Source organism: Staurois parvus, unplaced genomic scaffold (assembly GCF_062004578.1).
Source record: "Staurois parvus isolate SC_StPar_1 unplaced genomic scaffold, SC_StPar_1.0 ptg000525l, whole genome shotgun sequence".
Taxonomy (NCBI): domain Eukaryota; kingdom Metazoa; phylum Chordata; class Amphibia; order Anura; family Ranidae; genus Staurois; species Staurois parvus.
This window is the reverse complement of record NW_028318321.1, coordinates 1,631,428-1,651,892: the sequence shown is the minus strand read 5'-3', so window position 1 is coordinate 1,651,892 and position 20,465 is coordinate 1,631,428. Positions and strand designations below refer to the sequence as shown.

Sequence of the window (20,465 nt, the reverse complement as noted above, 5' to 3'; positions counted from 1 at the left end):
GTTTACCTTCATAAAAGCCCTAAAGTGAACATAAATATGTTGGAGTTGCCATTGTGCGTTTACAAAACATTCCTTTGCCTCAGCAGCAAACTTCTGTCTTGCAAGCTTTCTTCCAAGTCTTGAAAATCAGTTTTCTTTAAATATATTGAAAATAGTACAGCTCCCACTGTACTTCCTATTGCTTCAGGTCTCATGGACCCTGGTACTGATGTTGTGTATGGACTCCCGTCTCTTCTTGGCCATTTACATAATGAAGCCTAAAGTTATGAGTTTTGTGAATGGCCATTAGGAGAGAGGGGTAGAGAAATTACACCACCATTGGAGTCTATGAGACCTGCAGGGCATACACCTTGTGCTGCTGGAAGTACAGCAAGAGATCTAGTATTTCTGATATCTAAACAAATTGATGTATGTTTCAATACATTGTTATTGACAATTTTAAAAATACGATGTGGCAGAGCAGAAAAATGATAAAAGTTCAAGACTTCTTATTGAGAATTGTTGCAAAATCCTCCTCTCCAAAAAGTGAAACCTTTATAAACGACTATTGATCATACTTTGAGAAATCATCAAATGATTATGGTCCCTAATGGAATCAAGAAAGGGAGGAATGAAAAGTATGCCTTGATATTTACCACCGCAGCATAAGGTTTTAGAAAATTAAAAATATGGAACAACCATAGAAGAGAAATCATTTTCTGTTTCAATTTATTAATTGTGGGGTTCGACTACCACCAGGCTTTAGCAAGAACCTATTTGGCCACCAGGACAAATAATGCCAGTAAATGAAATTGGTTGACTAGTTAGTCGAGTTAGCATGAAGAGAAAAGTCTGGAACATGTACGTTTTAAAAAACAACACAGCATGAGCAACAGAGGAGCTTTTAACGCTTCAGTGTTAATTCATTTCAATGGCTAGAATAATTATTATGGATAATTAAAGGAATTAACGCCCAAGCGCTTGATGCTTTGTAAACGCTTGAAAAACAGTTAGACACTTTAACAAGTGTCAGGCGTTTTTTCTGCCGAAACACTGCTGCCAAAAAGAGGAGCATTTTTAAAATATCCTGTGTGCATGAGGCCTAATACTTTACATTCTGAAGGCTTTTACCTTGCTTTGACTTTTGTACTTTTTACCAGACATTCTTTGGAAACACAAAGAATAGGGGTGCATAACTAAAGATGTTGCAATTAATTTCCTCCTACAGTGCCCCTTTGGGCAAGATGTACCCATTGAATAGATTGGTAATAAAGTCACAGACTTGAGAATTAGTCGGAGGACTCCTATAATTGCTCAATAAGGTGTTAGGTGCATTCTCTACTTGTTTTCAGATACGCTGTGCTACAGCTTAGATGTTTCTAAAATTGCACTTATTAGAACTTTCATTCAGTCCCTGCTCTTTAGTTTGTGAACCCTCTTCCTTTTAAATTTTTATTATCTTTTAATGTATATGACCCAGGGGCATGTGCCGTCCTCAGCAGCTTTCTGTGTGGCATCCGGTCAAAACATTCACATCAACATCTCTTAGAAAGTCCCCAGATGCCTTACAATTGGTATATTCATCATCCTATGAGCAGAGATATTAACAACAGGAACTGTTTAATGGTCACTGATGGCTTATTTCCATTATGATGCGACGAGTCAAAGGCCCTGTTGTCTTTTTTTTTTTAATCTGTGCATGAACCAAATAACTCATGTAGGCTTCAAAGAAGAGGAAGTTTTTCAATACCATTCGATCTTTCTATTTTTTAACCTCATTCTGGCATCAATATATATTTGTAAAAAGTTCCATATGTGAGTGTTGGAATGTGCCATTTCCGTCTTTTAACTGTACCTGAAAAATATTCAAAGTATACAAGGTGTCCCTAAAGTCTGGGCACATAGGCAAAATGCATATTGAGAAAAAACATATAGTTAGTGATATTTCCTTTGTGTTCAGACTTTAGGGACACCCTGTATAATGAAAATTACGATTGCTATCATTTGTACTTTCAATCTTAAAGGAGAAGTACAGCCAAAGCTCTTTTGGTTTTACTTCTTCTTTGGATCACAGGAGTGCAGTTCGTTCTGCACTCCTGTGATCTGTTTTCAGCTGACAGCAGGCTGAAGCCTGCTGTTGGTTGACGTCACTCAGCCAGTGCAGGCTGGGGAAAGATCTCGACTTTAAAGTCGGGATCCACCCCAGATTCTGGAGCGGCACATGGCTCAGCCTCTCAGCGAGAGCCTGAGCCCACCGTTCCTTCCCCCTCTACATCCCAGCGCTCCAGTGAGCGCGGGGGGCAGGAGCAAAGCAGACAGCAGTGACTGGTAGTCACTGCTTTCTGCTCAGAGCGACTGTAAGAACTCAGCGGTCAGCGGTAATGTGCTCGCTGAGTTCTCACACTTAGAGCCGGCAGGGGACAGAAGCAGTATTGGACCGATGCTGAATCCACCTAGGTAAGTATAACTGGGGAAAAAAAGAAACCCCTACTTCTGTTTTAAATAACTGCTAGCATTTACTGCACAAAGAAAGAAATGGGGATGGAATTGCTCTCTGCGTCACTCCACAAACAGTGCCCTTCAACTGTTTACTGATTTTTAAAATTAGGAGGGAGAGTCCTCAAATTCAGTTTGCACTGTGGACATTTAGGGAACAAGAACTTCAGAGTCAAAACTTCATGGGAAAAGCGAATAGACGTTGGTTCAGCTACAATACTGTATTTGGTTCAATTTTTTTGACATTTTATTGTTGGGGGTAGGTCTTTCATTGGTACAACACAGATTTACTTTTATACTATTATCCTTTTAGTTTTACTGTATTCTGCAGCCCTTACTTTGGCTGTAGAGTTAGAAATCCTGAGCAAATAATATAGTATCGTTTCTAGTACGGGGAAAAAGTTAGACTTGTTGCTAGAAATGGTGTTTCCTTGCATTATACTATATTTAGGATTCATTACTTAATGCTACTTGGCAAAACCATGGATAACTCTTGGTGTTGCACTCTTTCTCTAGCCAAGTATTTGGTTTCATTGCTAATGACAGTTCTGGCAAAGTCTTCATGTGTTTGAATGCCTCTAGGAAAAGCATAAATCTTGTTATCAATTTGGTAAACAGCATGGAAAAATCATTTGGCCTTGGACTATATCCTCTTGATGTAATTTTAGTGTGAAGAATCTCATTTCTTTATAATTACCAGTTTCTCAGCCTGAATAATCCTTTTGCATTATAATAGCCGATTTAGAATATGAAAAATATTGTTCAATTAGATTTGGTGAAGTATTAGATTTGGAAAATTTGAGTTTATTTAAAAAAAATGTAATAGATCAGTTTTCTGTCTAAACCTTTCCATTATGCCAAACAATAATGTTTTGCCACCCAGGAGGGCCAATCAGAGAACCCATGTCCCGATCTGTGATTCACTATGTGCTAGTCATGCTGCTGTGCCGCCGAGTTGAAAGACGTAGGGTACGTCTTGTCTCACCAGGTATTTGCTGCGGGCAAGCAGCTTCTTTAGCCTGGGTTCACACATATGTGTACTGAAATTCTTCTTTATGAATACCATTCCGGTTTCTGTGTAATTTCAGTATAGGTGCGATTGTGTTGGCTCTCTCTTCACAACTACATTCCATTGACTTCAATGCAAATCGCGTTCCATTGACTTCAATGCAAGATCGCGTCCCATTGACTTCAATGGAAAAACACCTGTCAATAGCAATCCTATATGAACACTTACTACGCATGCTACTCTACTCTATCACTTGCGAGTCTGGAACACACTGCTAGAAACACAGGACCTTTTTCATTTTGGCACTCAAACCGCAATGTGTGTGGATCAGTAGAAACACGCAATATCTAGTCTGTCATGGGAATCTGTGGGTTTGAAAATGCATCCAGAATTGCATATGTGTGAACCAGGCCGGCTCCATGAACACTTGGGCATTTTGGGATTGTAGCAGTTCTGCCCTCGATCGCAAAACACAAGTTCAGGTGCCATTATTTTCAAAGGCAGTTAAAACGTGATATGGTTTTGTTGCGATTGACATGCGGCCCATTGCATCATGCGAAGCTTGTAGCCCAAAAGAAGCTCCTGCTCCTTTTTGGGTGACAAGCTTCGCATGATGCAATTTTCCATGATTGCCTCACAGTGAATTGCATGACAGGTGCAGCAAAACTGCTCCGCATTTTAGGTGCCATTAAAAATGACACCTGAACCTGCGTTTTGTGATTGTAGTGCGTTTTGAGATTGCAGGCAAAATCACAGCAATTCTGCCACTATCCCAAAATGCCCAGGTGTGAACGGGGCCTAACAGAGTGGACACTGGAGCTTGATTTGGCTGCTCAGTAGGCTTTAGTACTGCGCACCCAAGTGTTTCCGTGTGGAAGGGTAACCCGAAGGAATAAAGGTGTGATTTTTTTTGTTTTGTTTTTTTTTCTCATTGGGGCCGGCACCTTATTTAATTGCTTAGCGGATGCGCTTCTGCTGAGCATTAAAAGAGCTCAACACTTCCCTTTCCTGATTGAGTGCTCATCAAACTGCAAGATCGCCATAAAGCCCATTTTGTTTTTAAAAGTCCCAGACATTCCTAAAAGCACCTCTGCCTAACCCCTCATATTTTTTTTATTTTCTTATCAGGATTAGTAGATTGCCATGAGGGACAAGTAGGTTGGGACCCTGATTTAGTCCCTTGGACAAGTAGTTTTTTAAAAATAATTCCACACCCCTGAATAAAGTTATGGATTTAGAGTGTATCAATGCTCAAACCGTAATTTTTATTTGTTTTGGATACAGTAGGGAAGGTTTAGAACAGTGGTCTGCAAACAGTTATTCATAATCATATTGGGGCATGGAGGGATTTGAAATTTACTTGGCCCAGGTCTCACTTAGGTTGTATGCAATGCCTTGCTGGGTCAGTAAACTTCACAGGGAAGCCCATGTGAGTGAGAGGCTTTTTGGATTCATAGTATTGCAGAAAACTGTTATGCATGATATTTTCAGTCTGTGGTAGCTGAAAAGTCAGTCTGACATAATGATTGAAGTGATTATTGGAGCTAGGTTCTTGACCTTAATCACCAGTGATACATATTAATAGAGGCCGTTGGCATTATATAAAACCTGTATAATAATAATAATAATAATAAGAGTTCAGACTCGGAGAACAGAAAGAGAATTCCGACTCCGAATTAGAATTTAAAAGGAGCCTCAGAGGATAGAAATATGAAATATACTTTCTCTTATTATTATTATACAGTATTTATAAAGCGCCAACAGTTCGCTCAGCGCTTTACATTACAATGGGAGACAGAACATGCGACACTACAATAACAATAAAATGCGATACACGAGGGGTTCGAGGGCCCTGCTCCTTGGAGCTTACAATCTAGGAGGGAGGGGATAGTGATACAGGAGAAAATAGCTGTGGGGGATGGAGTGGTAGGAAGAGTGAAGGAGGTCGGGAATTAGCAGGGGGTGGGGTAGGCTTCCCTGAAGAGGTGGGTTTTCAGGATGCGCCTAAAGGAGAGGAGAGTAGGTGATATTCTGATGGATTGGGGTAGGGAGTTCCAGAGTATGGGTGACGCCCTGGAGAAGTCCTGGAGGCAGGCATGGGAGGAGGAGACTAGGGAACTAGAGAGAAGGAGGTCTTGTGAGGAGCGGAGAGTGCATGTAGGGTGGTACTTGGATATTAAGTCGGTGATGTAGTTTGGGGCATTATGTTCATTGATGGACAAAGATGTCAAAGATTTTTTTCCTTTTTTCTTGGAATTTTGGCTTTTTTTCTGCAGAGATCTTCTATCAACAATTGAGCTGGGTGATGGGCTGAATAATCTAGATCACCCTAGTTTGACCAGCGTGCATGTGCAGACCATTAGCTCCATGCTCAGTTAGCTGCGACTATGCCCCTGTACCGGGGCAGCCAGTGAGTTAAACATCTCCCAGGGACACATACGACCGGGCAGCTATAGTCCGTGTCACAGTGTTACCCCTGGCTGACAGCCCCCCCCCCCCACACTTTGGTGGAGAGGAGTATCTGTCACGGGAGCCTTAACCGTTCCCTTCGCTGAACTGGTAAGATGCCCTCTTCCCTTTTACCTCTGGACGCAGTTTGAGGCACAAGTACTCCCTGGGGTGGTCAGTTCTGTGGGGTCCCCTCCTGAACTTGTGGTGGTGTGCTTCACAAACTCCAAGCCCTCCTTCAACCCAAGACCTGCGGCACTGGGAATCACATGTCATTCCTGGGTCCCTTAATGGACACACTGTTTCCTGGCAGTCCTGTGGTGGCTGCAGGTGTGGAGGCGGCAGAGATTGTACCTGTAGCATCCCGTCATGGCCATGAGCCGGGGAGGAGAGAAACGTGAGGTGTGTGCTTACTCCGGTGCCCCTGTGGTTGTTTGGTTCTCCAGCCCTGAGCTGGGGCATGTTGGGGAGTTCACTGGTTTCCAGGTCCATGGCCTTTCCTCATTCCTGACAAGTGAGTTTGCAAAATCAATTTCTCTGGCTCCCAAATAGAATTAGTCCTTTCTGCCAGACATGCCTTTTCCCCTCCGATCTACAGCTCTTGTCTGCCCCTTTGCGGTCTCTGTACAGGGCAGGACTGCTCCTTTGAGGAATGGTTGTTCCGGTGTGTTAGAGCCTGAATGGTTCCAGGGCTTTTATTCCAATTTGCTCACGGTTCTCAAGATGGCTGAAGTTCGCCTGATTCTGGACCTCAGGGTCCTTTTTGTGGGTTCACAGGTTACAGATGGAACCCTGCTTTACCATCGCTGGCTTTGACAGCGTGGCTATTGAAGACCAGGTTCTGAAGGACAGGGGGTTGTCTGGTTCGGTGTTTCCTGACTCTGCTACAGGCTTGTAAGTCTACCTCCTGGAAGTTTTATCATCACACCTGGAGAGCCTATATCAGTTAGTGCGAGGCCCTGAGGTTCCATCCTTGCTCTTTCTTGGGGGCTTGGGTATTGGCCTTCCTGCAACGTGGCATGGATCAGAAGCGTCTCCAGTGGACTTTAGTGTTGCCGACTCTTTAGAAACTTCCCTTTGAGAGCATGCAGGATATTTCCTTGCTTGAGCTCTCGCACAAAGTTGCCCTCCTAGTAGCTATCACTTCGGAGCGATGGGTTCGGAGTTGGCAGCTTTGTCCTGTAAGCCCCCTTATCTGAGTTTACACAAGGACAGAGTAGTGCTTTGACCCTCCCCCTCCTTTCACTTGAATGAGGACATTGTTCTACCTTCTCTGTGTCCTCAGCTGTCGCATCCTAAGGGCTTCACCTTGCACTGGTTCGCATGACTTGCATGTACTTTTCTGTGATGGCTGCTTTTTGGGGGTCCAGTTCTTCTTTTTGGTGTTCACGGACGATCCAAAGAAAGGCAAACCTCTTTTCCTTGTTACGGCACACCCCACCAGGGCCTCCTGGGCATTCCGACATCAGGCATATGTTTCTTATGTTTGCAAAGCGTCGACCTTGTGGTCTGTGCTTACGTTTCCTAAGTTCTTTAAAGTTGATGTGTTGGCATCCTCTGATGCTAGTTTTGGCCGCTAAGTTTTGCAGGCAGCTGTTTGGGACTCTCAGGCACCCCTTGGGGTTGTTTGTATTGTTGGCATGTTTCCTTGGACGTTTCTTCATTAGTTGGTTTGCCCATCCCTCACTGTGGCACTGCTTGGTCCTAAGGAGAGGACTGTGTCCGTCAATGAACGTAAGAGAAAACGGGATTTTTTTGTTACTCACAATAAAATCCCTTTCTCTGAGTTCAGTGACGTACACAGCCCCCACCCCTTTGTGGAACTTCTTCTTTGACACTACTTTTGACTGACTGGAGGCCTATAGCAGAGAGGGGGTTTTATGCCCAGAGAGGACTGCCCATAGGAGGTCCCGAGTCGTTTTTCTGCCTAGTGTCCTACTCCTGTAGGTGGGGCTATAAAACTCTGCTTGGTCATGAATTAAGAACAGATCTGTGTCCATCTTTGAACTCAGAGAAAGGAATTTTACGGTGAGGAACAAAAAAATCCCATTATTGCTGAGGCAACTGGTAGCTCAGAGGTCACCTGCAGATTCCTGTCTTGCCTACTGCCGATCCTAAATAATAATTTAATATTCTAGTATTAATAATACATATATAAGTGTGCAGCATATAACATCTGGCAGTGGATAGGCAGTAACTGTTAACCACTAGGGCTGCCAGATAAAATGCCACATTCAGACAAAATCATTAAAGCAATTATATGGAAAATATAACCCTTTTGTATGTCTGCACAGTTATAATAATTAAAGACAAAATATTTATAAAACGGCACAAGCCAGATTATGTGGGGTTCCCTATTAATCCATGATACGGCCCAGTAATCAAAGCAAGATACCTATTCAGTACCAAACTGTATCTAAAGTAAAGTTCAAAGCAACATCCGAGAACCCAGTGACAGTTTAAATCCGAAATATAATCAAACACAGCACAAAAATCTCTATCCTGCAGGGTAGAGTAGATTAAGACTTATGTCCAGGCTAGATAGACAAGGTTTGAGTTCAAAGTCTGGAGCCAGAGATCAAACAGGACTGAAAGTCTTGCATAACAAGCTAAGTATATCCCTGAAAATGGTTAATATGGGTTAACTTCATTCGTTTCTGGTGTATGTTTTCTCTTTCTCCGTTTAGATTGTTACCCAATAATTCACCTGTGCTTTTAAAACTTGGTTGCATCTAATTGTTCATATCTAACATCTGGAGGGCCGATATGGAAACAAAAATTCATAATAGGTGGTGCTATGTACAGTTAGTGCTAGTCTTCTGGTGCTGCCCGAGCAACTTACTGTCTGAATACGGGGGGATTGCTCGCACAGCACCACCACCATTTAGAGAACATCTTGTACTTTTTAAATATTATAAGGCTTTCTCTGCTTGGATGAGGTAGAGGTCATAATGCCAACTGCCCCTGCTCTTCGCCTTGTCTAATCAAAGAACATCTTTTTATTCTTTGGAAAAGCACAAGGGACTCTCTGAATAGTGGAGGTGCCCTAGCAAGCAATCCCCTGTGTTCACTATACAGACAGCAAGTTGCTAGAATGTAAACGTAGATCCGTTTATATCCTCTGCCTGTAGACTAACAGTGAGCTTCCAGTCATATCCACCTGAAAAAGTGATGGGTGGATCTGATTGACAGGAACTTGAACCACGAATCACACCAGTGTCACTTGTCATGTGATTTGACAGTTTCAAATTGCATGACAAGTTGCACCATATTGTCGGCAATGGAGCTGTTCAAATTGGTGTGATTGGTGTGCAATTTTCATGTGTGACTTGCATAGACATCTGTGCATGAAGTTGCACAGATGACTGCCAAGTCGCACCTGAAGTCGCACTGATATGCAGCTTTGAAATTGTGTGACTTCAAGTGAAGACTAATCTGAAGTGAAGTTCTAGGTACAAAAGCTCATATACTACTGTATACCATTTGCAGGAAGCCAATGACTGTAAAGCTCAACAGCCTTTGGAATCATTCACATTGTATCTTTCAGATTTAGGCTGAATTGAAAAGTTGGGGTTTGAACTGTGAAGCATTTTAGAGGTGCATTTGATGTGCTTAATGATGCGTTGACATGCATTTCTATTCCTTTTCTGTAGCCCTTCTATAACAAACATTAACCAATTAAAAGTGATGCGTGGCTTTATAAAGGCCGCTGCACACTGAGGGATGCAAAGGCTCAGGAACTTATTGTAGAAGGGAACGTTAAAACCGTGACTTTTGTATTGTTCTTGCATTAACTTTTTGCAGCATTTTTTTAGCAAAACTATACTCCCACAAAAGCTTCAGGCTCAAAAATGCTCATAAATCCCGGATAGCTGTGTTTTTCAGCATTTTGCAGCATTTTTCAGTAGAGCGTGTTTACAGCTGAAAAACTGCTCTTCAGACGCAGTAGTTCAGGATTTTTTTCCAGCCTAAAAACACCCCTGCCAAAAAACATTGATAAAAGCCTATGTGTGCATGGACACATAGGATAACATGCTGGGGGGTTTGCTGGCCGTAGAAAAATACGCCTGACGCCCAAAAGAGCAGCTGTAAAAACACCCAGTGTGCATGAGGCCTAAAAACTTAAAAGATGAATTTCTTCCTTACCTTCAGTCTTTCACAGTTGTACAGGCTCCTCTCCTGTACTGAAATTGCTTACTCTGATATCACTACAGATGGTGACCTTCACCAGTGTGCTTTAGGAGCTGCAGCAAGTAAGATGGAGCCCACCTAATTTCCTGGCTGGAGGCTGTTCAGCATCATCTTCCTCCACTTTCTGTCATTGTATTTCAGTTCTATTAATTATGGAGGCTTGGCATGTGGGTGTTACATAGGGCAGTCTGAATGCAAATGTGTCTCCAAGTCGCAACCTATTGTCCGCCCTTGGAGCGGTCTTATCGGTGTGGTTCCGACTTGGTCGGAGCTGCACCGATTTCAAAAGTAGCACATGCACTACTTTTGGTGCGATTTGCATAGACATCTGTATAAGATGTCTTCCAAATTGCACCTGAAATTGGCGGGTCCCCCAACTTTGAAATCGTGTGACTTCACTGTAAGTCGCACGAATTCAAAGTCAGGCTTGATGTGAACAAAGGGTTAGGAGCCAACCCACTGCTTGCATCAGGGCTGAGGACTTATGAAAGAGAAGTACTGAGGCAGGGTGCTGTAATGTTTTCAGAAAGCTATGCACAGCACCCTTCTGGGCCCTCCCACCAACCATGATCTGCCTGCTTTGCATAGATAAGCACAGCAATGCAGTGATGATGATATCATTGGGTGTAAACAAGGTAATGAAAATATAAAGTTTTATTTACAAATGTAATGAGCTTATTGATGGGGGTTAGGGTAGGGTTAGGGGTGGGAGAACCACAGAAGACAAAATATCAGCTGATTAAACTTGAGTTTTAACCCTTTCGCTGCCAGGCCCTCTGTTCTACTTTTAAACTCGGGTGGCAAGTCCATTTTGCAATTTTTCCATTGTTTTTTTTATTTTTCCCTTACAGCTTTCAGAGTTTGTAATCAACCATATATCTTCTGAAAGCACATGACCAGTAGGATAAAAAGAAAGTGCTACTGTTTTTTTTTTAGGCCCTGTGATATCTGCGCAAATGTTTATCAATTCACTATTTTTGCTAAAAATACACTAAAATCATTATTAGTGGATACATACATGGCAACCCTTACAAAATTCCTACTAAATACAAAAGCTAAAACTATTGAGTTAATAAATAACAAATATTTGTACATGTTAAATCGCACGATTTTGTGAAAGGGTGAAAACTGAAGGTGTACTAAACTGTACATTTAAAATAATTTACTCGAAATCTGGAAGTTTCATTTTTCACCTAAAGCTTTCAGAATTTGTAAAAGACCCCCCCCAAACCATACATATTCTGAAAGAACATGACCTGTACAATAAAAAAAAAGTGCTACTGATTTTTTAGGTTCTGCAGTAATTGCGCAAATGTGTACAAACTTGCTATTTTTACTAAAAATACACTAAAATCATTATTAGTGCCCACAAACACAATATAACTTAAAAATTCCTGCTAAATTGCTACTAAGACTTCATTCACATGGGGCATAGTAAAGTGCATGCCAGTGGAGGGCTGTGCTTACCCACCCAGGTATTCTGTGCATCCCCACGCAGACAGTCCCATTCATATCAATTGGGATTAGGGCCATCTTTAATATTGATTAGACCCTGGGCAAACATTTTCTTAGTGCCCCCCCCCCGTGAAATTTTGCTCTCCACTTGCTCTGAGACATACATTGCTCAAAAAAATGAAAGGAACACTTTTTAATAAGATTATAGCATTAATACATGCCCTTGCCAGAAGGTTTGCTGTGTCTCCCAGCACAGTCTCAAGACCATGGAGGAGATTCCAGGAGACAGGCAGCTATTCTAGGAGAGCTGGACAGGGCCGTAGAAGGTCCTTAACCCATCAGCAGGAACGGTATCTGCTCCATTGTGCAAGGAGGAACAGGATGAGTGCTGCCAGGGCCCTACAAAATGACCTCCAGCAGGCCACTGGTGTGAATGTCTCTAACCAAACAATAAGAAACAAACTTCATGAGGATGGCCTGAAGGGCCATTGTTCTTTAATGAGCCCTGTGTTTACTGCCCTGCACCATAGAGCTTGATTGGCATTTATCATTAAACACCAGAATTGGCAGGTCCGCCACTGACGGGGGGGATGGGATGAGTGACAGTGCTGAAGGTGGGAAGGGTTCAGTGGCAGTGCTAGGGGGATGGGATCAATGGCAGTCCTGGATGGGAATGGGAGGTGACATTTCTATGCCGACCACCAATATTAGGGGGGATTAAAACTGATGACCAATATAAGGGGGATTTACACTGACCACCAGTGTAAGGGCATTTCTGCACTTACCACCAATGTAAAGGGAAATTTACATTGGCCACCAATTTAATGAGGAATTTGCACTGACCACCAATGTAATGAAGAATTTACACTGACATCCAATGTAATGGGGAATTTTACACCAACAACCAATTAATATTCTACACTGGCCACCAATGTAGGGGGGAATTTACACTGGCCACCAGCAGAGGTGTTGATGGCTGGAACTTGGGGGGGCATAATATACATATGAATATCACATTGCCATCTCTATTTACATATGAATGAAACACTGCAGCCACTATTTACATATGAAGGCCACATTGCACCCTCTATTTACATATGAATGCCGCCACTATTTACATGTGAATGCTGACAGGGTCTGCACATGTGAGTCATCTGTACATAGCAATAGAACAGAACTGGACAGCATAAGTGACAACACTGAGATATTGGACACAGCCTAGGACAAAGACTTCCAGGGACAAGGGAATGTAAACCAGTACAGTTGGCAAGTACGGGACAGCTGCTTTGGGCCCCACAACAATGACTGGGCCCACGGCAGCTGCTCCTTTTGTCCCTCCTTAAAGACGGCCCTGATTGGGATGCAGCAGCTGCACAGCTGCTGCTGCCAACCTAACATCCATGTGGGTGTGGGTGCATGGCCCTGAAATGCAGACAGTGTGAACTCAGGGACATGCACCCAGTTCCACACCAATGTCAAATTGGGAGCATAGGCTTTGTTTGTGCAGCTGCTGTATGGAGCACCTGTTCATCCCCATGCAGGTAAACACGGTCTCGCAGGGGTGTATGCTGTAGCATGCCCTGTGTGAACGAAGCCCTACTATGGTAATTTATTTACAATTTAATTTTTTTTTTTTGGGGGGGGGGGGGGGCTTTGGTGAGATATCAGAGGTAAACAGACAGGCAGCTAAACAGACCCCTCATGTCTTTTTTTTTTTTTTGAGACAGAAAGGGACTGAGGATAGTCCCTTTCTCTGCAATCTCAGCTGCAATGCATATGAATGCATAGAAGTCTCTGTATAGACACTGTTATTCAATCACAACGCTAAAGCATAGTAAACACAGTTTACTATGCCCCAGTGATAATTGGACACAGGAGCAATCAGTAGTAATTGCTCACTTTAGGATTCAAGGAAATAAAGGGGCCTGGTAAACACGGTGGGGGCAATTCAGCTGGCAATTTGTGGAGGGGGCTGGGGGGAGCAGAGGGAAGAAATGTCAGAGGTAATGGTGGCAACAGTGGTGAGTGGGAGGGGGTCACATTTTAGGTCGATAGTTCCGATCAGTGGTCTGTCATCCGCTGATCAGTGCTATTGAACTGTTCAACAGAGTCTGCTGAACAATTCTGCTATAAGCTCATTCATGGTCACTGAGGTGACCATGAGCTTATAGCAGAAGCAGGAATGCAGGTCTATACGGCTTATGGACCTGGGCAGCTGGAAGCAGTGCTGTAGGTCCATGTGACGTATGGGCCTGGCAGGTAAAGGGTTAACCTTTTTGACAGCTTGTGTTTATGTTGAATTTCATCTCTCAACTTGTGCACACCTACTCTAGTAAATGGTCATTGTTATTGAGTGAGAATAGGTTTACCCCAGTGGCAAGTCAATAGTGGAGTCCTAAAACTGCAACTGCAAATTAATTGCCAAACAAGGTTTACAACAAAAGTGTATTATGCCAATAAGCCAGATATCCCTATGTTGAGCTTTCCAGCAGTATTATAGCACCAGTTTTGTATTCCTATTTGATCTGCCTTTTTTCATCTTTGTTTAGTCTTGTCTGGTCAATCTCCTTCCTTTTAGTTTCCTTTTTTTTGCCTGGTTATCTACTGTATATTTTACCATCTGTTGCTTATCTGAAAGTGTTGTTAGTACCTCTTACATATGTTTATATATACATTTTAGCAGTTAATCATAAAAAGTTAGAGGGCAGTGGCGAATCAACTATGGGTGCAGGGCGTTCACTGCACACGGGCCCCGAGGGTTGGAGGGGCCCACTGTGCTGTGAACACCCTGTACCCATGGATGAGATGTATCAGGAGCAAAGGCAGGGATGAGTAGTGCAGCAGTGGGGGCAGCTGCAAGCAGCGATTTCCCTGTATGGCTTTCAGCGAAGCAGCTGAAAGCTGCAGGAGGGAGAGGAGAAGTGACTTCCAGCTGCTACATTAAAAGCCATACAGGGAGATCACTGCTTGTAACTGTGTTCACCGCTGCACCGATCATCCCTGACAATGTGATTTTCCTTCTAGGCCCCCCCCCCCCGTGTGTCTCAGGCCGCCCCCCCCCCCCTCCCCCCAGGTCTCTGATTCCTCATCTTCTCTGACACAGTGCCCAGCCCCTCTCCCAATCCTCCGCAACAATGGCAGAGGAGAGAGCGCAGATCTGCTCTGCCTCCTCCAGTCCCTGTCAACAGTCCAGTCCCTGCAGCTTCTAAGAGGATGTGTGGGCAGGAAATTGTGTACAGATCAGCTGGCAGTTGTGTGATGCTTCTGAATGTGCCAGTAAGCTGGGAGCCATCCACGTGAGTCCTTCCCCCATTTCCTTCCCTTCCTTCCTTCCCCAATCCATTCCCTCCCTTTCCTCCCTTCCTTCTTCCATCCCCTCCCTTCCTTCTTCCATCCCCTCCCTTCCTTCTTCCATCCCCTCCATTCCTTCTTTCCTCCCGCCCCTCCCCTCCCCTCCTTTCCTTCCTTCCTCCATTTCCTCTCCTCCCCTGACCCCTCACTCCTGACAGGTGCACCCACAACAAGCACCTTCTCTATGTGTCCATTCACACACGGAGCCGCGGCTTGCCCCGTCACTTCTCTGTCCTCATTGGTGACTGGCTGTGATTGACAATTGCCGATGGCTCCTGCTTGCTGTCTCAGCCAATGAAGAGGCAGAGACCCGGAACAGCCGAGGCTGTTGTTCACATTGATGGATTGCGATGGGGCTCAGGTAAGTATTGAGAGGGCTGGGGGAACTGCTGCACACAGAAAGTTTTTTTACCTTCATGCATAGAATGCATGAAGGCAAAAAACCTTGAGTCTTTACTACCACTTTAAATTCCTTTAAATTTCTTTCCTTAAAGATGAATCTCTCTCGATCAGCATGAACTATTTTTAATCTTTATGCTGCCAGTATTAGAAAAAAGATAGGAAAGTGTATTATATTTACTTGTTTTGAACTTTTTTTTTTTTTTTGCATTTCTTCAGTTGATTACTAGTTTGTGGCCTAGGCCAAAATGATGTCATACATATCAGGAATCTTCATCTGCATTTGTTGTCTTATATCTGGAGGAGGGAAGGAAGGGTTTTGTCAACTAAGCACACTCCTACCTGCATGCCTGAGCTAATGACAGATTTATTTCAGGAAGTAAATGCTACTTGAATCATCTGCCCTTACTCAAGATGGCCACAGCTTGAAATACTAGGGGGGTGGGTGTTTTCCAAAGTGATTTCTCAACAAAATGAAGCATGAGACATGGATGGATGTGTGGGGTTTGCTTTGAATATTACAAATGAATTTAATGGAGTTTGTGGTGCTCAGATACAGTTCAGTTCTGCTTTATTGAGTGCATGAAAATCACACTTTACAGTATGGCAGTTTTCTGCTACATTGTAGATGATGAGATCTGAGTCTTTGGGGGCCATGCTTTGAATTACTGGCCAGTGTTTCAGGATTAAATGACAGTAACCAAAGAACTCCAAATATGGAACAACACAGTTTATGCTAAGATTGTGAAAGCAGTATAAATGGTATTGTTTCATTAAATAATAGATGATGACATACATTTTTCCATGAATACAAGGTTTTTTCTCTTATTGCTACATGGATAACAAGTAGTGTTTTGTAATATATGTGCTTTCCTCTGATGACAGCAGATAGTCCATAGAGTCCAACACTGTAAACACAGCAAAAGTTAAAACAGATGTGCATCCTGATGGGTGAGTTTATTCAGTGTCTTTCCAGGAATGAAGTGACTGAAGCTTTGCATGTTGCACAGTGACCAGCGTGGAGAGGGAATTGCAAGCTCAGCATCAGTTTAATATAATTCTGAGGTTATGTTGTAAGCTTCTGGCTGCTTTGAGTTCAGTGTAATGTCTGTTTGAGGCACAGAGGCCTGCTGTGAACCAGTGTGTGTGTGTGTTATAACACATCTGTTGTCTAAAGTCTCTTTTGTTATTGAAGTAAAGGAAAAAAATGTTTCGCAACATTCCGCATCACATACTGTACATTATATTTCTTTACTCGCCATATAGCTAGCTGAGTGTTTCTTGGCCTCTTGCTCTTTCTTGGAATATAAAAACATTCCTTCTCGGTTAGGACAGATAGAAGACTCCCCTGTCATGTTGCTGAAACTCCCAGGGGTCTGTTTTATATTTCAGTAATCCAAAAGGTGAACAGAGTTGGCACTACATCCCATATGATGGTTTGTTTTGTATGTTTAAGAGATACTAAGAATAGATTAGCAAATGTAGGTGAGTTTGATAGGAGTAATGTTTTTTTAGATAATATTTTCCTACTTGGAGGAACAGGGTGAGGATGTAATTCCTTGAGGTTGTGGAAAGTATCACAGTATTATAAAAAGTTCATCTTTGTGGTTTTATTGATTCTAGTGGAAACAGTGGGATCCTGCAGAGCTATACAGTTGGGCTTGTGGAAGTGATGTGGTTTATATTTTGCTGGTCAATGTTCTTACAGAGAATACAGTCTTCTAACTTGTGTAAAATAAAGGTTGTGTAAGTAATATCTGAAATATTCCAGGAGCTTAGTGAAATTAAAGATATACAGTATGCGACCCAATTGTGATATTGATGTGGTTTCTTCCATACACAAAAGAAGACTTGCCATCCTCTGCAAGGGCACTGGTGAAAACCTATTACACCCCCAAAGTGGCTGGTGGCAAAAGACGGTTTTACATGATAATCTCTGTGCCAGCCTTGCACAGAAATTATCATGTAAAACAGGCCATTTTGCCATAACTCAAGTTTCCTTGAGTGTGGGGTACATCAGGGGGCTGCTATTGACATGACAGACATTTTAAAGAGTTTAAAACATTTGTGTTTTCAGAGCTTTGCTGAAACAGCTGAGATAAGTTAGTGCCATGCAGTCCTGTAATACCTTATCTTTAGCTTTATGTGTTAAAGGATACTAAATTCTGCATTTATCATGCCTTTCCACGTAAAGGTTAAGTCCATCCAAAACCAATGTTGAAGTTTTGGGACACTTGCGTGTAATCACCTGCTTCCTTTCTAAATATATGAGACGTAAAGTGTTACTAAAGCCATAACAGTAAAATTAGTCTGTATATGCTTAAAGCATGCTTGTTATACTCACCGTGGAACCTAAGGGGTTAATCCTCCGCATTGTGTAAAAAGGCTGTTTGATCCTGTTTTCTCTGATCGTCCCCTTCTTCCACAGTCCCCAATCCATCATAGGACAGTCAGAGGAGAATGTAAACTCCTCATACAAGCTTTAACCAGTGCTCGGCCAGACACTGATAGAAGTCACAAGACTACTTTATACTGTTGATGAGAAAAGGTATTTAGCAGTTTATATTTGCTAAAATAATTGCATTTCCATGTTCTCTGTACTGTGGGAGACCAGATATAGTGAATGCAGGGTCCTGGGTGTAGTAACTCTTTAAAGTGGTTCTAAAGGCTCTTTTTCCCTTAAACTAATAAACACATCAAACTTCCCTGCTCTGTGCAAGACTTTTGCACAGAGCACCCCCCGATCTTTCTCTTCCTGGGTCCCCTGCCAGTGCTTCTGTCCCCTCCTCTTCACTGAATGCCCCAGAACAAGCTGCTTGCACTGGGCGCACTTGTGCGTGCTCTCTCCTGAGCCGCCTCTATGTCTATGACCTAGAGTCCTACCACCCGCTCCATCCTGCTGCTGTATCTCAGCAAACGAGGAGTTAGAATTCTGGGATAGCCACTGCTGTTGTGCATGTCACTGGGAAAGTATGGGGGGGTGCTGCAGGGAAGCTGCAGTCTGAAGGTTTTTTACCTTCATGCATAGAATGCAGAACCTTCAGTCTTTAGAACCACTTTAAGTGGTCCAGGCTCACTGACCTTTTTCCTAACCCCAAGAACTGTCAATATTTTAGTGCTGCAGAAGAGGGAGTATTAGGCGTCATGCACACTGCAGCTCAAAAATGCCTGTTTTAGAGGCAGTTGACTGTTTTATTTGTTTTTTTGTTTTTTTTAGAGGCAGGAAAAAAAATCACTTGTACATTTAGGAGACAAGCAGTTTGACAAAACAAAAGGACCTAAATGTGCGCAAATGTGCCTAAACGCTATGTGTGTTTAGCATTTGAGCATTTTTTAATTTCAGTATCCAGAATAAATTAATATTTTGGCAAGTTAAATATACACCCAAATGCCTGACGTGCCTAAATGCATTTGCCAGATTGCGGCTTAGCCACGTTTTTTAAGTTGTTCTTCTCCTGCCAGGAAAAAAGTGTTTACAAGAGCACCAGTGTACGTTTACCCTAAGTGTATGCTCACTCTAGGTTTACTCACCAAAGTGATCGCTCCATATCGGGTTCTGCTTACCATGCCCAGGACTGCTTGTAAGAGTTTGTCTGGGCACTGCTCGGTTGGATTCTGGCACAATATGCCTAGGTGTGCTAATCCTGCCTAGTACAGAACTCTTGTAAAGAACTTAGCACTCATGAAGCATAGGAGCAGGAATCACTGTGGTCTGGCTAACAGAGGTGATGACGATGTGCTTTGGCCTGATACAATGTGAGCACAGACCAGTAGGGGAATGGGGACAATTGTACTTGGGCATAATACAAGGCAACCGTACCTAATGTGAATACACCTTTCAGTCCTCTGTTCTTCCTAGTATAAAATAAAGAAATAACATATAACCCTGTAATCAATATGACAAATCAAGAAGAAGGAAACATGCCGTGGGTGTCCTCAGGAAATATAGGAAGACAGTGGGTATTATAACTAACTAACATCTACAAAAATACTATATCCTGTCCATTTCAAATTGACTAAAACATTGTCAAAATGTTGTGCTTATGTTTCATTGGTATTTGGATGCTTTTCTATCAATGGTCTCCAGATGCAGAGGAACTATTGTTCCCAGCAGTTACTTTAGGCTGCCAGGGCTAACATTCCTAATAGTTGGAGTGCTAGTATCTGCTTTACAATGAAATACCTTCATAAAAGATATTCACACTGAGCTTTCCCTCCTCTTGTTCTTTGCTGTGGAGCAGAAGAGTCAGAGTGTATCCTTTCTGAACCTCTATATTAAATCTGAGAGCAATCACATCCTACAATCTTATGGAATAATACATTAAGTACTAGGCTGCATTGCAAAAATCCTTCACTAGCTATACAGGTGCCTCCCAGATAGGGAATCCATACTGACAGATGCTGAACTGGTTCTTCCTTTGAAGCCTCTTGTAAAAGCAGGGAAAGCTCCCCCTGTATAATTAGGGATGGTTGCTTCGTCATCCTATCACATGGTCCTCTGGCTGCCAGTGTTGGTTGCAGCAGCAGCAGCTGTTTGTAGTACCGAGATGCTGCTCTGGTACTGTCAGTCCATCCTCTGTCACTGCCTGAGCCTTCAGTGAAGCTGAAGATAGGAGAACATAAGGAGTTTTTCACTGCATGGGTGGGGCACATCTGTTTTTCAGCCCCCCAGTACTGTCTCTCTAATTATGTCTATCTGCTGCTGTTTCTTTTTCAGGGACTATGGCTCGTCAAAGCGTAAATCAGGTAAGCGAAATACATTTTGTTTCCTTTTCTCCTGTTGCATGAAACCTATTGCTGCAAAACCAGACAAACATGCAGAAGTATATGACTTATGATGAGCAGTGCATCTTTTGCATGCATGCTTATATTTTTAACCCTATCTCATCCTTTTCATTTACTGTTCTCTTCTATGTTGTCAATACCTTTGTTTATTATTGGTAAACGCATGTTTACAGAATCCAGATGATTTTTAACAGCACTGTCTCTAATTTCGAAGGCAGTATCAAATATTGTTGGGCTCCCTATGGTGATATCTTAGTTCCTGTAATTCTTTGCTTTAATTTTTTATGATTAGTATTTCTATTTATTTTGAACTCTTCTGAAAAAGTCTTAGAAAATTAATAGCTATTCAAAG

At 42.7% G+C, this 20,465-nt stretch overlaps 1 protein-coding gene across 5 annotated transcripts in view; it reads left to right on the top strand.

Moving 5' to 3' along the window:
* Window positions 1–20,465, top strand: part of SH3PXD2A (SH3 and PX domains 2A) — a 433,998-nt gene that overhangs the window by 247,276 nt on the left and 166,257 nt on the right. For 4 of the 5 annotated variants that reach the window (XM_089690260.1, XM_089690261.1, XM_089690259.1 and 1 more), the window contains exon 6: window positions 20,046–20,074. In XM_089690260.1, the coding sequence (XP_089546386.1) occupies window positions 20,046–20,074 (29 nt within the window). Of the gene's footprint in view, window positions 1–19,848; window positions 20,075–20,465 lie in introns of those variants that run through there. The other variant, XM_089690262.1, reaches the window with a different exon arrangement.